This window comes from Copadichromis virginalis, linkage group LG7 (assembly GCF_057382275.1).
Source record: "Copadichromis virginalis isolate Kocher_CV1m ecotype Utaka linkage group LG7, C_Virginalis_male_GT1.1, whole genome shotgun sequence".
NCBI classification, from domain to species: Eukaryota; Metazoa; Chordata; class Actinopteri; order Cichliformes; family Cichlidae; genus Copadichromis; species Copadichromis virginalis.
The window spans coordinates 48,195,465-48,212,887 of NC_140624.1; the positions used below are offsets into that span (position 1 = coordinate 48,195,465).

The following is a 17,423-nucleotide window of genomic DNA, read 5'->3' on the forward strand; positions in this document are numbered from 1 at the left end:
GATGATGGCATTTTCTCTATCAAGCACTTAATTTTTGTCGTAAACAGTCTGACAAAACTATATTAAGGAAATGAATTTTGTATTCATGTTCTAAAACTGGTCATTCAGTGCATTTCAACTAGAAATTCTGAAGAATATTACAAATAACATTTCTACAGTTATTAGACATCAAATTGAAAAGTTAATACACGCAGTTGTGACTTCGTGACAGATTTAATGGAAGGAATAACTGTTTAAACTGACCAAAACACAATCAGTAGTGACCTGTTGATTTGTTAAATGAGAAAGAGAGAGCATCAGGACACACTATCAGCACATAAGCAGCTACAACAGATACAGTGAACTACACAGAAATGCAGACTGTTAGAGAATAATAAGCATAAACAACATACTGGCTCATCTACATGAGCAGAGCACGTTGTTGCTTATGTGTGATTTCTTTCTTTCTTTTTTTTTGGCACCAGAGGGTCTGTTTGTATGTGTATGCTGTACTTGTTGCTCCGAGTTCATAGTTGAACACCTCATCACGTTCTCAGAAGCACGGCAGTCTGTTTCCCTGCTCTTTGTATTTGTACCTCTGATGGTAGGGGGGTGGGTGGTGAGAGATTTTGGAGGTGGGCTGTAGGTCACCTATTCAGACAGCAGAAATTGTTTTCTGTGCTGCTTTTTCCACTGGCTGAACAAGAATAAAAATATTTTTTTCTTTACTTTTGATTAGGCAGGTATGATGGCTTGTTTGAGGTACACTCCTGCTCATAGCTAGAGCCAGTGTAGTTTTTGTTCCTTATACTTTCTGGATGATGCAGCTGCTTTTCCCTTTGTAGTCTATCCATAAGATTAGACATGGATATTGTGTTTTCAATAGCACCAGTGAAAGGGACCCTATTGATTTATTTAGCCATTCTGCCACAATCTGCTGCTGGTGAAAGCTGCACCTCTGAAGCTTAGCGTGTGTTTAGATGTTTTTGTTGTTGTTGTTTTTCAGTTCAAGTATATATGTTGTTCAGCTACTGCAGATATAGGAGGCACGATGGGGCAAAAAGTCTGACGAACACTAATTTCACATTGAGCCAAATTTGATGACACTTTTGCTGACTGTTAAGCATCTTGCAGTCTAATGAAAAAGCTCGCTGTAAACTCTGTTCATTGCCACTCACTCAGAGCTCCACTCCAGCACAAAACATCTGCTCGCTGGGCCAATTTGTACGCCACACAGATAAGTAAAGGGTGAACTTAATGTAAACCCAAATTCCAATGTTGGTAAAGTTACTTCAGAAACACGATAAACTAAATTTGCAGATGGGACGGCTACACACATCAAAGTGCTCACAGTGCAGAAGCTCGCTCGTATATAATAGAGTAGTTATAGGACCAGGTGGAGTGGGGCACACATGGCCTACAAAAAGAATAGCAAATGCACATGCACACGTTGCCTTTATAGGCTTAGGTATGATGACTGAGTGCCAATTTAGCAAGTCAACATATGCTTGAGGCCTACACAGAACCATATAAGCATATAAAAACTTTTAATTGGTGTTTTTAATGTTTATTTTTAGAGAATGGCTTTCATGTTGGTAGTTGCCATTTCTGTGCTGGTTCTTAATGAATTTAGCCATTAGTAAGAAGAGTTATATTTACTAACATCAATAATTTAGTCAGCTAGAGGTGACAATTTATAATAAAGCAAAATGCTCCTTTAAAGTTGAACTGAGCTGCTATATTATTCAATCACATAATCTCTGAATGATTAAAATGTAAGCAGTCTATTCTTTTCTTTCCACACTTGAAGGGTCAACCCTGGACAGTTCTGTTTCCCAACAGTTTTACCCCACTACCTAATGATGTGATTGGTGATTATAAGTAACATAAAGAGATACCTTTGAAATTACAGTAAAATGAATTGGCAGACAAATACAATTCAATCTAAATTCACATGTTTTTATTAATTTAGCTGATGAAAGGCTGTTGGGATACTTTGGCTTTTCAAATACAGTTTTTACAAAAGCAAGACATGTTCTCTCTGTTTCTATTAACGTCATTTCTTTCCTTTTCCCCACATTTTCAAAATCATTCAGTTTCAGCATCAATACGTCATCCATACGGTTGCTTATTCAATTCGGGGTCATGAGCGGGATAGAGTCTATCACAGCTGCCATAGTGTCTACAGCAATAGACTCAGACAGGTGTACACACAGGGAAACTGCACTTAGAGACAAACAACCATTTGCACTCACATTCACACCTATGCTTAATTTAGAGTCACCAATTTAACAGCATGTCTTTAGACTCCAGACATAAAGGCACCGATGTCAATACTCTTTCCAATAATCTTGTTTAGCTTAACTCTTTTTCTTGTAAGTTGTCTTTGTAGTATGTCTTTAATATCTTACAAGTGTGGGTGGTGTAAGGGTCACAAAAATATGTGGAATGATTATAATAGTTAGAGTTGCTGAATTACAAGAAGCTTATCCCTGTAGAAATTAAAACTGTTAAAAGTCTAAGCAAATGTTTGTGTGGATGATATTTGAAAAAAATCACCCACATCCATTTTTTATATATATCTTCTATATTGTTTTAGATACTTTAATGCTTTTTCTTCTATAGCAACTATCTGTGTTTGAGTATTAGGTGCTTGCTATGTTTGTCCACTCTAATATTTTCTGTGTTATCAAAAGGTATTTTTTTTTGTGAAGCCAATTTATACTTTTTTGCTTACTAAATGAAATGAGTATGATTCTGCATTTGAAACATTTTGTTGTATAAGTGTCCTGGATGTTTTAGAAAACAGTGGGCTAGGTTCCAAATTACCCACTGGGCATGGAGCGACAAAACAAGCTGTGCTCTGGAGAGAGCTTGTAATAGATTACAGTGATTCCCCTTGGACATGCTGTTGAGCAGGTGGTGCCTTAGCTGGTGCAACACACGGCAATGAATTTACCATTTCCTGCTCCACCATCTGACTATGAGTCGTACAGTCTGAAAACACATTTTTAATAACCAGAGAGGCAATTAAATAAATTCAAATAGAAGTCAGAGTCAACTATCTTTGCAGGTTATTTTTCTCATTAACCCAACACACACAAAGACACACACAAAGATGTATGAACAAATCAAAATACACAATGAATATATGTACATTTTTTAACGTTATGAGAGAGAAGGAGATTAAACTTGATTGTTGATATATGACAATTATAAAGGCCTAACTTACTGATTTACTATCCCTGGCATTATATCGAACATACCAAACAATAATAATGCCAAAATGATACTGACTTTAAATGTTAAAGGTATCCAGTGTGTGTGCTTTGACATTAAAAAGGAAAATAGTTTCCCCCCTCACAGTCCATTGGATAAAATCACTTATTTCTGGCCTTCAAAAACAGCTTTCAGCAAGAACACCTGACTATTTTTCTATTTTTGTAAAAATACACCCTCAGATGTGGTTAATCAGCTCAGGCAGGAAACTAAAATGTTCATATTTTCCCTAGCTTCTCTGACAATGAAGCATGAAAGCGATTTCCTGTGGGAGGCAATGCTGAATTTGATAAACTTGACTTAGTTGTTATTTCTTGAGGGATAAAGAAGGTGAAATTGTTTACTTTAGTATGAAAATGTGGGAAACTTTAAACAGGTGTTTCTTTTTCAGTGAAACTGAACAGATTCATATCTGGAATACTGTGCCCAAGGAGATGCTGACCAATCTTAGCAAAGCCTTTAAAGGTAAAGGGGGAAAAAAGTGCATTTTGCATTTAGTAAATGTGACATTTTATACCATTGCTAATTGGTGTATTCCACTATTGTTGCCAATCTCGTGACTGTTGAGAACAAAACATTTTACAGATCAAAAATTTCAGTTGATTGTTATTATTATTATTATTATCACCAAAGATTTTTAATCTATCAAGAGACATCGTTGCACAAACATTGCTATTTCAGTCCAGGAATGTAGTTTGCTTCCTTGGACAGTATCCACCATAATTAGTTCCTCAACAGAGCTGGTGCAACCTGGGGCTTAATGGGGAACAATCGATGCCAACGCAAACAGTGTGTTTTTCTTTGCGTATTGCTCCAACTGTCTGTTAGATGAGATTATCAAATCAGCTCAAATTTTGCATTTTATTATTTTGCTGTTCTGGATATGCCTATAAAAATATTTAGCAGCTAACAGGCTTGTTATACTGTAACCCACACATACAAGCTTAGCGACATACACACAAAGTAGATTTGAGAGTAGAAGATGAAATATGCAAACACTATTGCTTTCTCTCTCTCTCAACCTGCTGTCAGGGGTTAGACATATAATTGTGTTTGTGGCAAAGCACGTCTACACAGAAATATTCCACCTACACATACTTTGAAACTCATTTATTTTCTATGGCCATCTGCAAGTACTCCACAATGAACCAAGTGAATCATTCTGTTTGTAGGCATATAACTTTTCCTGTGAATTGCAAAAGTCTTTCAACTTGAAAATGTTTTTGGTACCAAGCACCTTGTCACTGTCGCATACAGTACACACTATACCACTGACAAATCGAAGGGCAAAAAATAATTTGTAAAATAAATATTTGTAGGGAATTAATGTCAGTGAAGAAAAAAAGTCTAAGATTGGAAATGATGTAGATGGAAATCTTTAGTTGTCCTTTGTGATTTATATGTGATGTCATGGAATAGCTGGAATAGTAAGTAAAAATAGGAATCTATTCTAGTTCATATGTTGGAAGTGGAAATAATAAAGTAAATGTTAAGCCTGTGTCAAATAAAGTGAAGACCACTACCTGAATAGTTTGTGTGCCATCACCCATTTTTTGCTGTTTATCTGGGTCCGGGTCACTGAAGCCGCAGTCTAAGCAAAGATGCTCAGACCTCCCCCTCCTTAGCCACATCTTTCACCTCATCCTGGGGGACATGAAGGCATCCCAAGCTGAGATATGTCTCCAGCATGTCTCGGGTTTGCCCCCAGGGCCTCCTCCCGGTAGGACATGCCTAAAACACTTCACCTAGGAGCTGCCCAGGAGGCATCCTCGTCAGATGGCTGAACCACCTCAATTGGCTCTTTTCAATGTGGAGGAGTAGCAGCTCCACTCTGAGCTTCTCCCAGATGACCGAGCTCCTTCTAAGTGAGACCACAGACACCCTATGGAAGGCATTCATTTCTGCTGCATGAATCCACAATCTCATTCTTTTGGTGACTACCCTCAGCACTTAGCCATAAGGTGAATGTAGAAACATAGACTGACAGTTGGATTTCATACTGAGCTCTTCACTAGAACACACTGGCACAGTATCACTCATCATTGCTGATGATTGATACATCACATCAATCCGTCTGTAAGTCTCTAACTCCACTTTCCACACACTCATAAACCAGACCCCTGAGATGCTCCTCCCTGACCCAGAGTAGACCCTCTACCCTGTTCTCACCAGAAATGATGGCCTCAGACTTGGTTGTGCTAATTCTTATTCCTATTGCTTAACACAAAACATCCAATTGTGAGCTGGTGGCTACCTGATGAAGCAAGGACAACCACATCACAAAAAGCAGAACTGGTGATAAAGGACAGCCCTGGTGCTGTCCAAGTGCCATGGGAATTAAGTCTGACTTACAGTTGCCAGTTTGAACCAAACATGAATTGCTGTTGTACAGAGTCCATAACAAATGGCCAACAAATGGCCAACATATCGACCATCTCTTCCTTCTGTAATTATTGGAAACGTAAGATCTTTGCCCAATAAGATGGATGAGCTCATGTCGCTAACCTGGTCACAGAGGGAGTACCGGCAATGTAGCATCATGATGCTAACGGAGTCGTGGCTAACATCGCTAACTCCGGACACAAGCGTGACACTACCGGGATTCCAGCTGCTGCGAGTGGACAGGACCAGAGACAGCGGTAAGAGGAAAGGAGGGGGACTGGCAGTTTTTGTGAACGACAGATGGTGTAACCCTGGGCACATCACTGTAAAAGAGCAACTCTGCAGCAGAGACATTGAGCTGTTAGCCGTTAGCATGCGTCCGTACTACCTGCCCCGGGAGTTCTCGCATGTTATCGCGATAACAGCGTATGTCCCCCCCTCGGCCAACGCGGATGCAGCCTGTGACTCTCTCCACTCTGTGGTCAGCAGACTGCAAACACAATCACCGAGAGCCCTTCTCATAATATCAGGGGACTTCAATCATGCCTCACTGGACTCCACACTGCCCACCTTCACCCAGTATGTGACCTGCCCAACCAGAGTCAATAAAACACTGGACTTACTGTATGCCAATGCAGAAGAGGCATACAGTTCATCACCTCTCCCTCCCCTGGGCAGATCTGATCACAACCTGGTGCACCTTGTCCCTGTGTATGAGCCCTTAGTGCGCAGGGAGCCACCAGCCACCCGCACAGTACAGAGATGGTCAGAGGAGAGCGAGGAGGCTCTTAAGGATTGTTTTGAGTCGACTGTGTGGGAGGTGATTTGTGATGACCACGGTGAGGACATCGACAGCCTTACTACATGCATTACTGACTATATAAACTTCTGTGTGGATAACACTGTACCTACCAGGACTGTACGGTGTTTCTCCAACAACAAACCTTGGATTACCCCAGAAATTAAAACCGTCCTCAAGCAGAAGAGGAGGGCCTTCAAATCCAGAGACAAAGAGGAGTTGAAAAGGGTGCAGAGAGAGCTGAGGGGACTGATAAGGAATGGGAAGGAGAGCTACAGGCAGAAAATGGAGAACCAGCTTCAACAAAACAACGTTGGTGAAGTCTGGAGAGGCCTCAGAACCATCTCGGGCCACAAACAGCAGAACTCTCTGCCTGGGAGGGATGTGAGATGGGCAAATGAACTGAATCATTTCTTCAACAGATTTGACTCAGCCATGAGGCAGTCTGCAACATCGGCTGCAGACTCACCCACCCCCACTGCTGCTGTTCCACCTCAGACACTTCACACCTCCTCTATTCAGCCTGCTCACTCCCCCCCACCCCCAACAACAGCATCCAATACACACTCAACACAAGGCTCCAGCCTGTCTCTCTCAACCACCCAGGTTAGGAGGGAACTGAGGAGGATTAATGGCAAGAAGGCAGCGGGTCCAGATGGCATCAGCTCGAGGGTCGTCAGGTCCTGCGCGGACCAACTGTGTGGGGTGATGGAGCACCTCTTCAACCTGAGCCTGAGGTTGGGAAGAGTCCCACAGCTCTGGAAAACCTCCTGTGTTGTACCAGTGCCAAAGACTTCACGCCCCAAGGACCTCAACAGCTACAGGCCGGTGGCTCTGACATCCCACCTGATGAAGACCCTGGAGCGGTTGGTCCTGGCTCAGCTTCGGCGCCTAATAAGCTCATCACTGGACCCACTTCAGTTTGCCTACCAGCCTGGCATTGGAGCGGATGATGCCGTCATTCACCTCCTACATCGTTCCCTCGCTCACCTGGAGACCGCTGGAAGCACTGTGAGAATCATGTTCTTTGATTTCTCCAGTGCCTTCAACACCATTCTTCCCTCGGTTCTAAAGGACAAGCTGGTGAACTCTGGAGTGGACCATCACCTCACTACCTGGATCCTGGACTACCTCACCGACCGACCACAGTATGTGAGGACTCAGGGCTGTGTGTCGGACAGGGTCGTCTGCAGTACGGGGGCCCCACAGGGAACGGTTCTGGCTCCGTTCCTCTTCACCATCTACACTGCAGACTTCTCCCACAATTCCACCCAGTGCTTCCTGCAGAAGTTCTCTGATGACTCTGCAATAGTCGGCCTCATCACTGATGGGGACGACAAGGAGGTCTGACCCAAGACTTTGTGGACTGGTGCCAGCTGAACTACCTCCAGATCAACGCCAGTAAAACCAAGGAACTGGTGGTAGACTTCCGCAGGCACAAGCATTCTCCACTGCAACCACTGAACATCCAAGGTATGGACATTGAGGCTGTGGACAGCTACAGGTACCTTGGTGTTCATCTGAACAATAGACTGGACTGGACTCATAACTCAGACGCCCTCTACAGGAAAGGGCAGAGCAGGCTGTTCCTGCTGCGGAGACTCAGGTCGTTTGGAGTGGAGGGCCCACTCCTGAAGAAATTCTATGACTCTGTTGTGGCTTCTGCTATCTTTTATGGCGTGGTCTGCTGGGGTGGCAGCATCTCTGCTGGGGACAGGAAGAGACTGAACAGGGTGATCCGAAGGGCCAGCTCTGTTCTAGGATGCCCTCTGGACCCAGTGGAGGTGGTGAGTGACAGGAGAACGGCGGCTAAGCTGTCATCCCTGATGGACAACATCTCCCACCCCATGCAGCAGACTGTGACAGCACTGAGCAGCTCCTTCAGTGGGAGACTGCGGCACCCACGGTGTGGGACGGAGAGATTTCGCAGGTCTTTCCTCCCCACTGCTGTCAGACTCCATAATAAAGACTTTAACTGATCAAGCACACACATCCATACATATGCAATAATACTAAGTGCAATAATCCTTTCTGTCATCGTTGTATTTTTACTCAGTTGTATATAGTATTTGTATTTGTATTCTATTTTTATCTTATTGTATATTTATTTTATTTTATTCTACTGTATATAGTATTTTATTTTATTCTACTGTATATAGTATTTTATTTTATTCTATTCTGTACAGTTGTATACTGTATTTATTCTTATTGTATTCTAATTTTTGCCTCATAACTTTTGCACTGTCCACTTCCTGCTGTGACAAAACAAATTTCCCACGTGTGGGACTAATAAAGGTTATCTTATCTTATCTTATCTTATAACAAAAAGCACCTGTGAGGTGCTTTGGAAGCACCTCACAGGGTGCATGTTTATCCCTTCTCTTTGTCTACAAAGCAGATGTGGAGTGGTTGGGGAGACTTAAAATGCACTACTAAGTATCTGGTGTTCCATGATTAGAATGAAAGTTACTTCCTCCTGGATCTGGTGATGTCCATAGGCTGTCATTGCAAGCAAAGGGTTTTCTGAAATTAATGAACTTTTGAGCCCCTGAAATAAACCGACTGTGTAAAGCTGAAAGTCTGCACTTCAACTGCATTTGAGTTGTTTCATTTAAAATTCATTGTGCTAACGTACAGAACCAAAATTTGAAAAAAAGTTATCTCTGTCCAAATATTTATGGACCTAATATCTATATTTGGGTGCATTAATTCCCCCAGCATCCAATATCCTCCTTAAGCATGTCATCCAACTCATCACCACGTGGTGATCAGTTGAAAACTCTGCTAATTATTTCATGGCTGTGGCTGCAAGACATGAAGCCACAGATCAGATTATATGGTTACAAAATAATCGATAACTGACCTGTGACATAAGGTTTACTTTTACTTTTAACTTATGAATACACTTATGTTCAGCCATGGTATTTATTATGAACAGTTATAAGTACAGAGTCCAGAACATTAGTACAGAACACCACTTGGGTTTAGATCGGGCAGACATTTCCTCCGAGTCAAGCCCCTCCAGGTCTCTATATATCAGTGTTAATGTGAAAGCTGATGTCCCCCAGTAGGGTAACTAGGGCAGCTTCCGGCACCCCACCCATGGATTTCATAAAGGATCTAAATTGTTGTTTGGTCCATAAGGAAATACAGCAGTCAGGACATGCTCCCTGATCAAAACAACCTTGTCATAAATCAGCGCTGCTGTACATTTTTTCATGATTGATATGAACTTCTGGACCCAGTAATACTTTCCACAGACCCACTGGTCCCAGAATGGATTATTTTAGATAAACATTTGGACACATATTACAAGTAATATGAATGTTTTACGATTTCAGACAAGTTTTAGTGCCTCGCTGGGCATTAACAGAGATCAAACAAGGAAAGACCAGCTGACAAAAATTACACTGAAAAAGTAATGAATGCAAACATGCAGGCTGATATTTAGTTTGATTGAATATCATGTTCACTTATCTTTCAGCAAGTCATACATTTTTATCTAGATAATGAAAACAGCTATCTCCACTTACATGATGGTGCACTTTTTTTCTTATTAATGCTATACTTGACAAGGCATTGTAACGGGTGCAGTATACATGTTTTCTCTTTTTTAACAGTTAAGTGTTTTATTTTCAGCAGTAAGAAAATTCAGTTGGGAAAGCAGTAACAAAAACATTGCGTGAGCTCGAATTGTAGCTGTAAAAGGTTCTAAAGTTAAAATAGAAGTGTCACCATGTTAAGCTTGCTGCCCCGGTTCTTCTTCAGGGGTCACACCATTTCTCCTTGGCCTATTAGCACATCTATTCAAGGTTCTTTTCATATAACACTGTATTATTTTCCTTCCTAACTGTTTCTGTGCACAACAGAAAGCACTACATCATCCAACTGTAAAGCATCCAAAGGGGATTAATAGGAGTCTTTGTGTCTCAAATTAAAATGTAAAGGCAAAAAAGTTAAATAAAAGAGGAAAAAGAGGAAACTATAAACTATTCTGTTATTTGTATTACTTCTTAATTTCAAGTGCTATATACATTTGATAGGGTTAAAAGGGACTAATGAATGGGAAGGTTTCTTATTGAAATGATACTTTTACCAGGCTTTAATAACTGTGAATTGGTAGGATATAAACTATATAGCTATAACCTTTTGCAAATGTTTAGAAATTGGACTTGATCAAGAGAAAATAATGCTTTTGTTCTGAGAGCAGAATCTATATGTGGGCTATAATTGTTTTTGGACCGTGTATTTCTGTAGCTGTAGTTAATCTACAGGGAGTGCAGAATTATTAGGCAAATGAGTATTTTGTCCACATCATCCTCTTCATGCATGTTGTCTTACTCCAACCTGTATAGGCTCGAAAGCCTACTACCAATTAAGCATATTAGGTGATGTGCATCTCTGTAATGAGAAGGGGTGTGGTCTAATGACATAAACACCCTATATCAGGTGTGCATAATTATTAGGCAGCGTCCTTTCCTTTGGCAAAATGGGTCAAAAGAAGGACTTGACAGGCTCAGAAAAGTCAAAAATAGTGAGATATCTTGCAGAGGGATGCAGCAGTCTCAAAATTGCAAAGCTTCTGAAGCGTGATCATCGAACAATCAAGCGTTTCATTCAAAATAGTCAACAGGGTCGCAAGAAGCGTGTGGAAAAACCAAGGCGCAAAATAACTGCCCATGAACTGAGAAAAGTCAAGCGTGCAGCTGCCAAGATGCCACTTGCCACCAGTTTGGCCATATTTCAGAGCTGCAACATCACTGGAGTGCCCAAAAGCACAAGGTGTGCAATTCTCAGAGACATGGCCAAGGTAAGAAAGGCTGAAAGACGACCACCACTGAACAAGACACACAAGCTGAAACATCAAGACTGGGCCAAGAAATATCTCAAGACTGGTTTTTCTAAGGTTTTATGGACTGATGAAATGAGAGTGAGTCTTGATGGGCCAGATGGATGGGCCCGTGGCTGGATTGGTAAAGGGCAGAGAGCTCCAGTCCGACTCAGACGCCAGCAAGGTGGAGGTGGAGTACTGGTTTGGGCTGGTATCATCAAAGATGAGCTTGTGGGGCCTTTTCGGGTTGAGGATGGAGTCAAGCTCAACTCCCAGTCCTACTGCCAGTTTCTGGAAGACACCTTCTTCAAGCAGTGGTACAGGAAGAAGTCTGCATCCTTCAAGAAAAACATGATTTTCATGCAGGACAATGCTCCATCACACGCGTCCAAGTACTCCACAGCGTGGCTGGCAAGAAAGGGTATAAAAGAAGAAAAACTAATGACATGGCCTCCTTGTTCACCTGATCTGAACCCCATTGAGAACCTGTGGTCCATCATCAAATGTGAGATTTACAAGGAGGGAAAACAGCACACCTCTCTGAACAGTGTCTGGGAGGCTGTGGTTGCTGCTGCACGCAATGTTGATGGTGAACAGATCAAAACACTGACAGAATCCATGGATGGCAGGCTTTTGAGTGTCCTTGCAAAGAAAGGTGGCTATATTGGTCGCTGATTTGTTTTTGTTTTGTTTTTGAATGTCAGAAATGTATATTTGTGAATGTGGAGATGTTATATTGGTTTCACTGGTAAAAATAAATAATTGAAATGGGTATATATTTGTTTTTTGTTAAGTTGCCTAATAATTATGCACAGTAATAGTCATCTGCACACACAGATATCCCCCTAAAATAGCTAAAACTAAAAACAAACTAAAAACTACTTCCAAAAACATTCAGCTTTGATATTAATGAGTTTTTTGGGTTCATTGAGAACATGGTTGTTGTTCAATAATAAAATTATTCCTCAAAAATACAACTTGCCTAATAATTCTGCACTCCCTGTATCTTACACCTGGCCACCATATAGAAAACCTTCAAATATTGTTGCCTTAAGAAAGTGTAGTTTTTTTGTTTGGTTGGGTTTTCGCCCAATGGAAATTTAATCACACCTGCATAAGAAGGCCCAGATCCCTGTTATAATCTATTATAACTAGTGCTGTCAATAGATTAAAAAAAATTAACTAACTAATCTCACAATTTTCTGTTATTAATTGCGATTAATCTCAATTACTTTATTAATAGCCTGGCTCCAATTACATTTTTTTTATTCTTTATATTTTAAGATTGTAACAGACATTTATGCAACACAATGAAGTAAATGCAGAATAAACACAAAGAATGTATGCTGAAATTCAAAGAGAATTTTAATAGTTTTCATCAATCTTTAACACAGTGAAAACTTACAAAAAACCTTTAAGGCCATCAACAGTGACTGAACCCAGGCCTACAGGTTAAAGTGAATATCATAACAATAAAGGGTGCACAAAACTCAGTATTTAAAACACAAAAAGACACAGCTGAAAACCCAGAATGTTGAACATTTTTCACTTCAAAGGAGCAATCTGGATTAGTCCTTCTTTGCACTCAGCCAGTTACTGAGGCAGACTATTCTGTTTACATTGTCTGATGACAAAGAAGCACGCTTCTTTTGAATGATGTGACCTGAGAGTGAGAATAATCTCTCACAAGGCACTGTGGTTGCAGGGGTTGACAGGTACTTGCGTGCAATAGGTGCCAGCCTGGCATGTGCTCCTTCTCTCTTTAACCACCACTGTAGTGGACACTCTCCTATGTCAATTTTGGGCTCTGCTTTGTACAGATTCAGACAGCAGTCTATAGCATCTTCCTCTTCCTCTGTATCTGAATCAGGAGAACCCAGCAAGCAGATGGACATCTTGCTCTTCTTTGGTGAGGGTTCCTCTGTTGTCTGAGCAGATGGTTGGTGTGCATCCGTCTCTGACATCAGAAGGTCATGTACTGATGCCCACACCTCTCTTCTTTCATCTTTGGAAAGGCATTTAAGATCTTTAAACCTGGGATCAAGGGCAGTAGCGATCTTCAGCCATGTGAGATTGCTGCTGTCCCTCCGCTGAGCTAGGTCTGTGGTAAAAATCTTCTTAAACCTCAAAACGTAGACTGGGTCATCATCTGAGGGCTCCATAATCCTGAACAAATGACACAAGGCTGGCAACACCATGGAACAAGAGACATACCGCTCTCCTCCCAGCAGTTCGGTAACATATCTGCAATAGAAAGATCAAGTCTGTATTTTTCTATTAATCACACAGAGACAAACATAAAAACTACATATGAAAATACACAGAGAGGTGGAGGTGGAGAACATACTTGAAAACAAAGCTAGAATGCAAAGATAGACACACAATCATGAGAAACAAAATGTATTTACCTGCAAGGTTCCAGTAGTTCCTCCAGCTTTTGCAGTCTGTCAAGCTCCTGGTCAGTCAACATAGTCACCTTGCTGTTTTGTTGAGTCAGGATAGTGGTCAGCCCAAATTTGTTTCTCTGGATCCGCTTGATCATCTCTAGGGTGGAGTTCCATCTTGTTGGAACGTCCTGAACAAGCGGTTCTGTTTGATGTCCATGTGCAGCTTGCTGTGCCTTTAATTCCTGAGCGTTTGCTGGACTATGCTTAAAATGTCCAACAATCTTGCGACATTTGGCCAGAGCCCTTTCAAATGCGCTGTCATTAAGAGAAACTGTGACCGTTCTTTGCAGAATGTGGGCCATGCAGGGCATGTGTTCAAATGGAAGTAGTCTGGCGGCTGCAACCATGTTACGAGCACTGTCGGTGCCAAGCGTGGTTACCTTGTCCTTGATTTTCCATTCGTTTGCAACATTCAGAAAATGGTCAGCACACGCCTCAGCATAGTGTCTCTCTTCAGTTTTACTCACTGTTAGTGCAAACGATTGCATAGTCCAGTCGTTATCAATAAAATGCGCCATGACCCCCAAGTAATTATCGTTGTTCACCGAAGTCCAGTGGTCTCCGGTGAGAGCGACATTCCTTACTTGCACAAGCTTGCTGGACTGCTGAGCCCTCTGGTCCCCATACAAAGTGTGCAGTCTCGACACAATGGTTCCTCTCGAGGGCAGATTGTAACACTCATCTCCTGATGCAGCACGAATGACTTCTCTCAGTCCATCATCTTCTACTATGCTAACTGGTCGGCAGTTTTTAGCTATCCAAACAACCAAGGAATTGGTTACCTTTTCTCTCACATTTTTTGTTATTCGTCCACAAGCACCATACTCCTGAAGCGTAGACTGGCGAGGTCCCGTAGAGGTGGATTCAGTTGGGTGTTTTGCTCTCAGGTGATACGCCAGTGATGAACTGCTTCTGTGGTACTTGAATTCAGCTTTGCAAATTGTGCATCTTACTCTCGTTTTGTCCAACAAGCCATCAGGCAACTTCTTAAAGAGAAACTTTCCACCCAAAAGTCCGCCCTCGTCCATGCTTGCGTGTGTTAGCTAGTGTTAGCTAGATAGTAGCATGGTGTCACTTCTTCTTCTAATAATTTCTGTCAGGCCAAACGCCAGCATAGCACACTGTTGCCCCCTCCTCCAGAGGTGCTCATGAATTTAAAGGTCTTAGATTACAGGAAATTAATAAAAAAACAAAATCAGCGTTAAATTTTTTTAATGCATTAAACATTTCGCGTTGATCTTAACAATTAACGCGATAATTTTGACAGCACTAATTATAACATTAACGTAACTTATGTGGCAGTGACCATAACGCCACCAAAGGTTCCAGGTGCATAATGGTAACAGCATTGGCAGCAAAGTCACTGTAACAGATGAGCCACACAGTGTATTTATTTATTTATATATATATATTTTACAGGTGTGAATAAAACAAGACAAAGAAATACAGTGACACGTCAATTTAAACATTTGATATGATTTCTGTGTACTATTTTAAATAAAATATCGAGTTATTAGATCAAGTCCTTAAATTCTATTTTTCTTTTGCTCTTACAGCATCCCATTTTCTCCAGAGCTGGGTTTATACATAGTTCTCGTCATGATAGTTGTCTTGTGGTTTGGTCTTTTATGGTCTGCCGTATCCTAGTAGTTTGAAAAACCTGCATTAGAACTCCTGCAATGACTTTTCAGAGACAAAATATAACTTCTTGATTGTCAGAAATATGCAAATACGTAACAAAAATGGTGTAGTTCACTTCATCCCGTCAGCAAGACCAAGGAGCTGGTGGTGGACTTCAGAAGGGGTCAGCACAGAGACTACAAGCCCATTATCATCAATGGAGCTCCAGTGGAGAGGGTGCAGTCCTTCAAGTATCTTGGTGTCCACATCTCCTCAGACCTGACATGGGCTGCCCACATTCAGGTCCAGACCAAAAAGGCTAGGCAGCGCCTGTATCACCTACGACAACTGAGGAAGTTCAGGGTCTCTCCAAAGATCCTCAGGATTTTCTATACAGGCGCTGTGGAGAGCATCCTCACACAGAACATGACATCGTGGTTCGGGAACAGCTGTGTGAAGGACCAAAAAGCTCTCCAGAGAGTGATCCGTACAGCAGAACGCTGCTGCAGGATTGCTCTCCCCCCGCTTCAGGACACCTACACCAGGAGATGCCGGACTAGAGCAGCGCAGATACTGAAGGACCCGTCCCATCCTGGCAACAAACTGTTCCAACTTCTGCAATCTGGTAGAAGGTTCCGCATCTTCCGGGCAAGGACAGAGAGACTCAAGAGGAGCTTCTATCCCCAAGCCATCTGTGCCCTAAACACACACACCCGCCCTCTCACATCATCTATAATTGACTGAGTCAGGACTCTTCCAGACACTGAACCAAGGCACAATGTACATTTCAAATTCCTTTAATTTTAAATATGTTTATATTGTCTATCCTGTAAAATAGTCAGATGTCTATTCATATTAATGTACAGAATTCACCTGCTTGCTGCTACTACTGCACATTCACCCAGTGTATATACTATATATATATATATATATATATATATATATATATATATATTAGGGGTGCAACGATACACAAAATTCACGGTTCGGTTTGGTTCGATACTTTGGTGTCACGGTTCGATATTTTTTCGATACAAAAAAATGTTCATGCCTTTTTAATTTGTCATTTATTAAAATTATAAATATATATTTTAACTCAAAAGTACAGTTTTTAAATTTAACCCTAACCCTTGTGCGCGTTTTTTATTTTGACAGCGAATGCGCAGCTGCGGACCACTTATGTGCAGCCCTGGTTATTTAGCTCGTCATATTGCAGCCACAGAAATTATTTTGTCCATGAAACCATAAAGCTGCACTTTCTTTTTGCCTTATAGTCTGATTTGTCATAACTTCTCCGTTTTGTGGTAAGCTTTTCTTTGGCTGTCACTTCTTCACCCCGACCTGTCTTATTTGGCTCAGCAGAGCTGAAATATAAATCCTGCTACTTTTACACACGGACTCACATAAACTCAGCGATTCTCTGCGCGATCAACCTCTCACATGTTTAAGCTTGCTGCGGGAGATTTCACTTGTCATGTTTGCATAGTAAGCTAACGATTAATAAGACGATGTCAGAGGAATTGGTGCGCAAATTATCATCACTCACAGATCAGTGCTGTCATTGCAAAGTGAAAGCAAAAAAACAAGCGCAAATTCAAACGCGATTTCAATATGTCACATATTGACAGTGGCTCACCGATGCCAATGACATAATTACCCAGCTACATTTCTGAAAGAATGCAAAAGCATTGACATATATTTTTCCTACAATAGCCCGACGGGCAGGGCAGAGAGATTTTTGTAGCCCGACTGGAAAGATCGCTAGCTCCGGGACGTCGGGCTAGCGATTTTGCAAGCCCTGTATCTGATTGAGGAATCACTCATCTTTGGAAAAGAGAGTTTATTACAGAGAAATGTCTCTTTCCAAAATAAAAGCTATACTATCCGCTTCTTCTGGGCTATATTCTCAGCAGCATAAGGAGAATCATGTGCTAACAGCTGTCTAAATGACTTGGCTAAAGTTTGTAGCATGCTTGTTGTTTTTGTCTTTGCACTAGGATGATGTCGGCGTAAATGTGCAGTCATATTCGTTGTGTTCCCACTAGTGCTTTCAGGTTAATCTCGTTGAAATGACCTTAACGCCACA

General features: G+C 41.4%; 1 protein-coding gene across 1 annotated transcript; it reads right to left on the minus strand.

The window, feature by feature from the left end:
- Nucleotides 1-12,428: 12,428 nt before the first annotated feature.
- Nucleotides 12,429-14,807, minus strand: LOC146705938 (E3 SUMO-protein ligase ZBED1-like). The gene is made up of 2 exons (XM_085465232.1): nucleotides 13,679-14,807; nucleotides 12,429-13,514 (listed from the first exon to the last, which is right to left on the minus strand). Exons 1-2 carry the CDS (start codon nucleotides 14,743-14,745, stop codon nucleotides 12,839-12,841), a joined length of 1,743 nt encoding a protein of 580 aa, XP_085321358.1. The 5' UTR covers nucleotides 14,746-14,807; the 3' UTR covers nucleotides 12,429-12,838.
- Nucleotides 14,808-17,423: the final 2,616 nt, after the last annotated feature.

Bases quoted from the DNA above. Each gene is read 5' to 3' on its own strand.
- LOC146705938 (XM_085465232.1), bottom strand. From the start codon at position 14,745: ATGGACGAGGGCGGACTTTTGGGTGGAAAGTTTCTCTTTAAGAAGTTG. The intron at 13,515-13,678 runs GTAAATACATTT...TTTCTATTGCAG, and splicing joins GAACTACTGGAACCTTGCAG to ATATGTTACCGAACTGCTGG.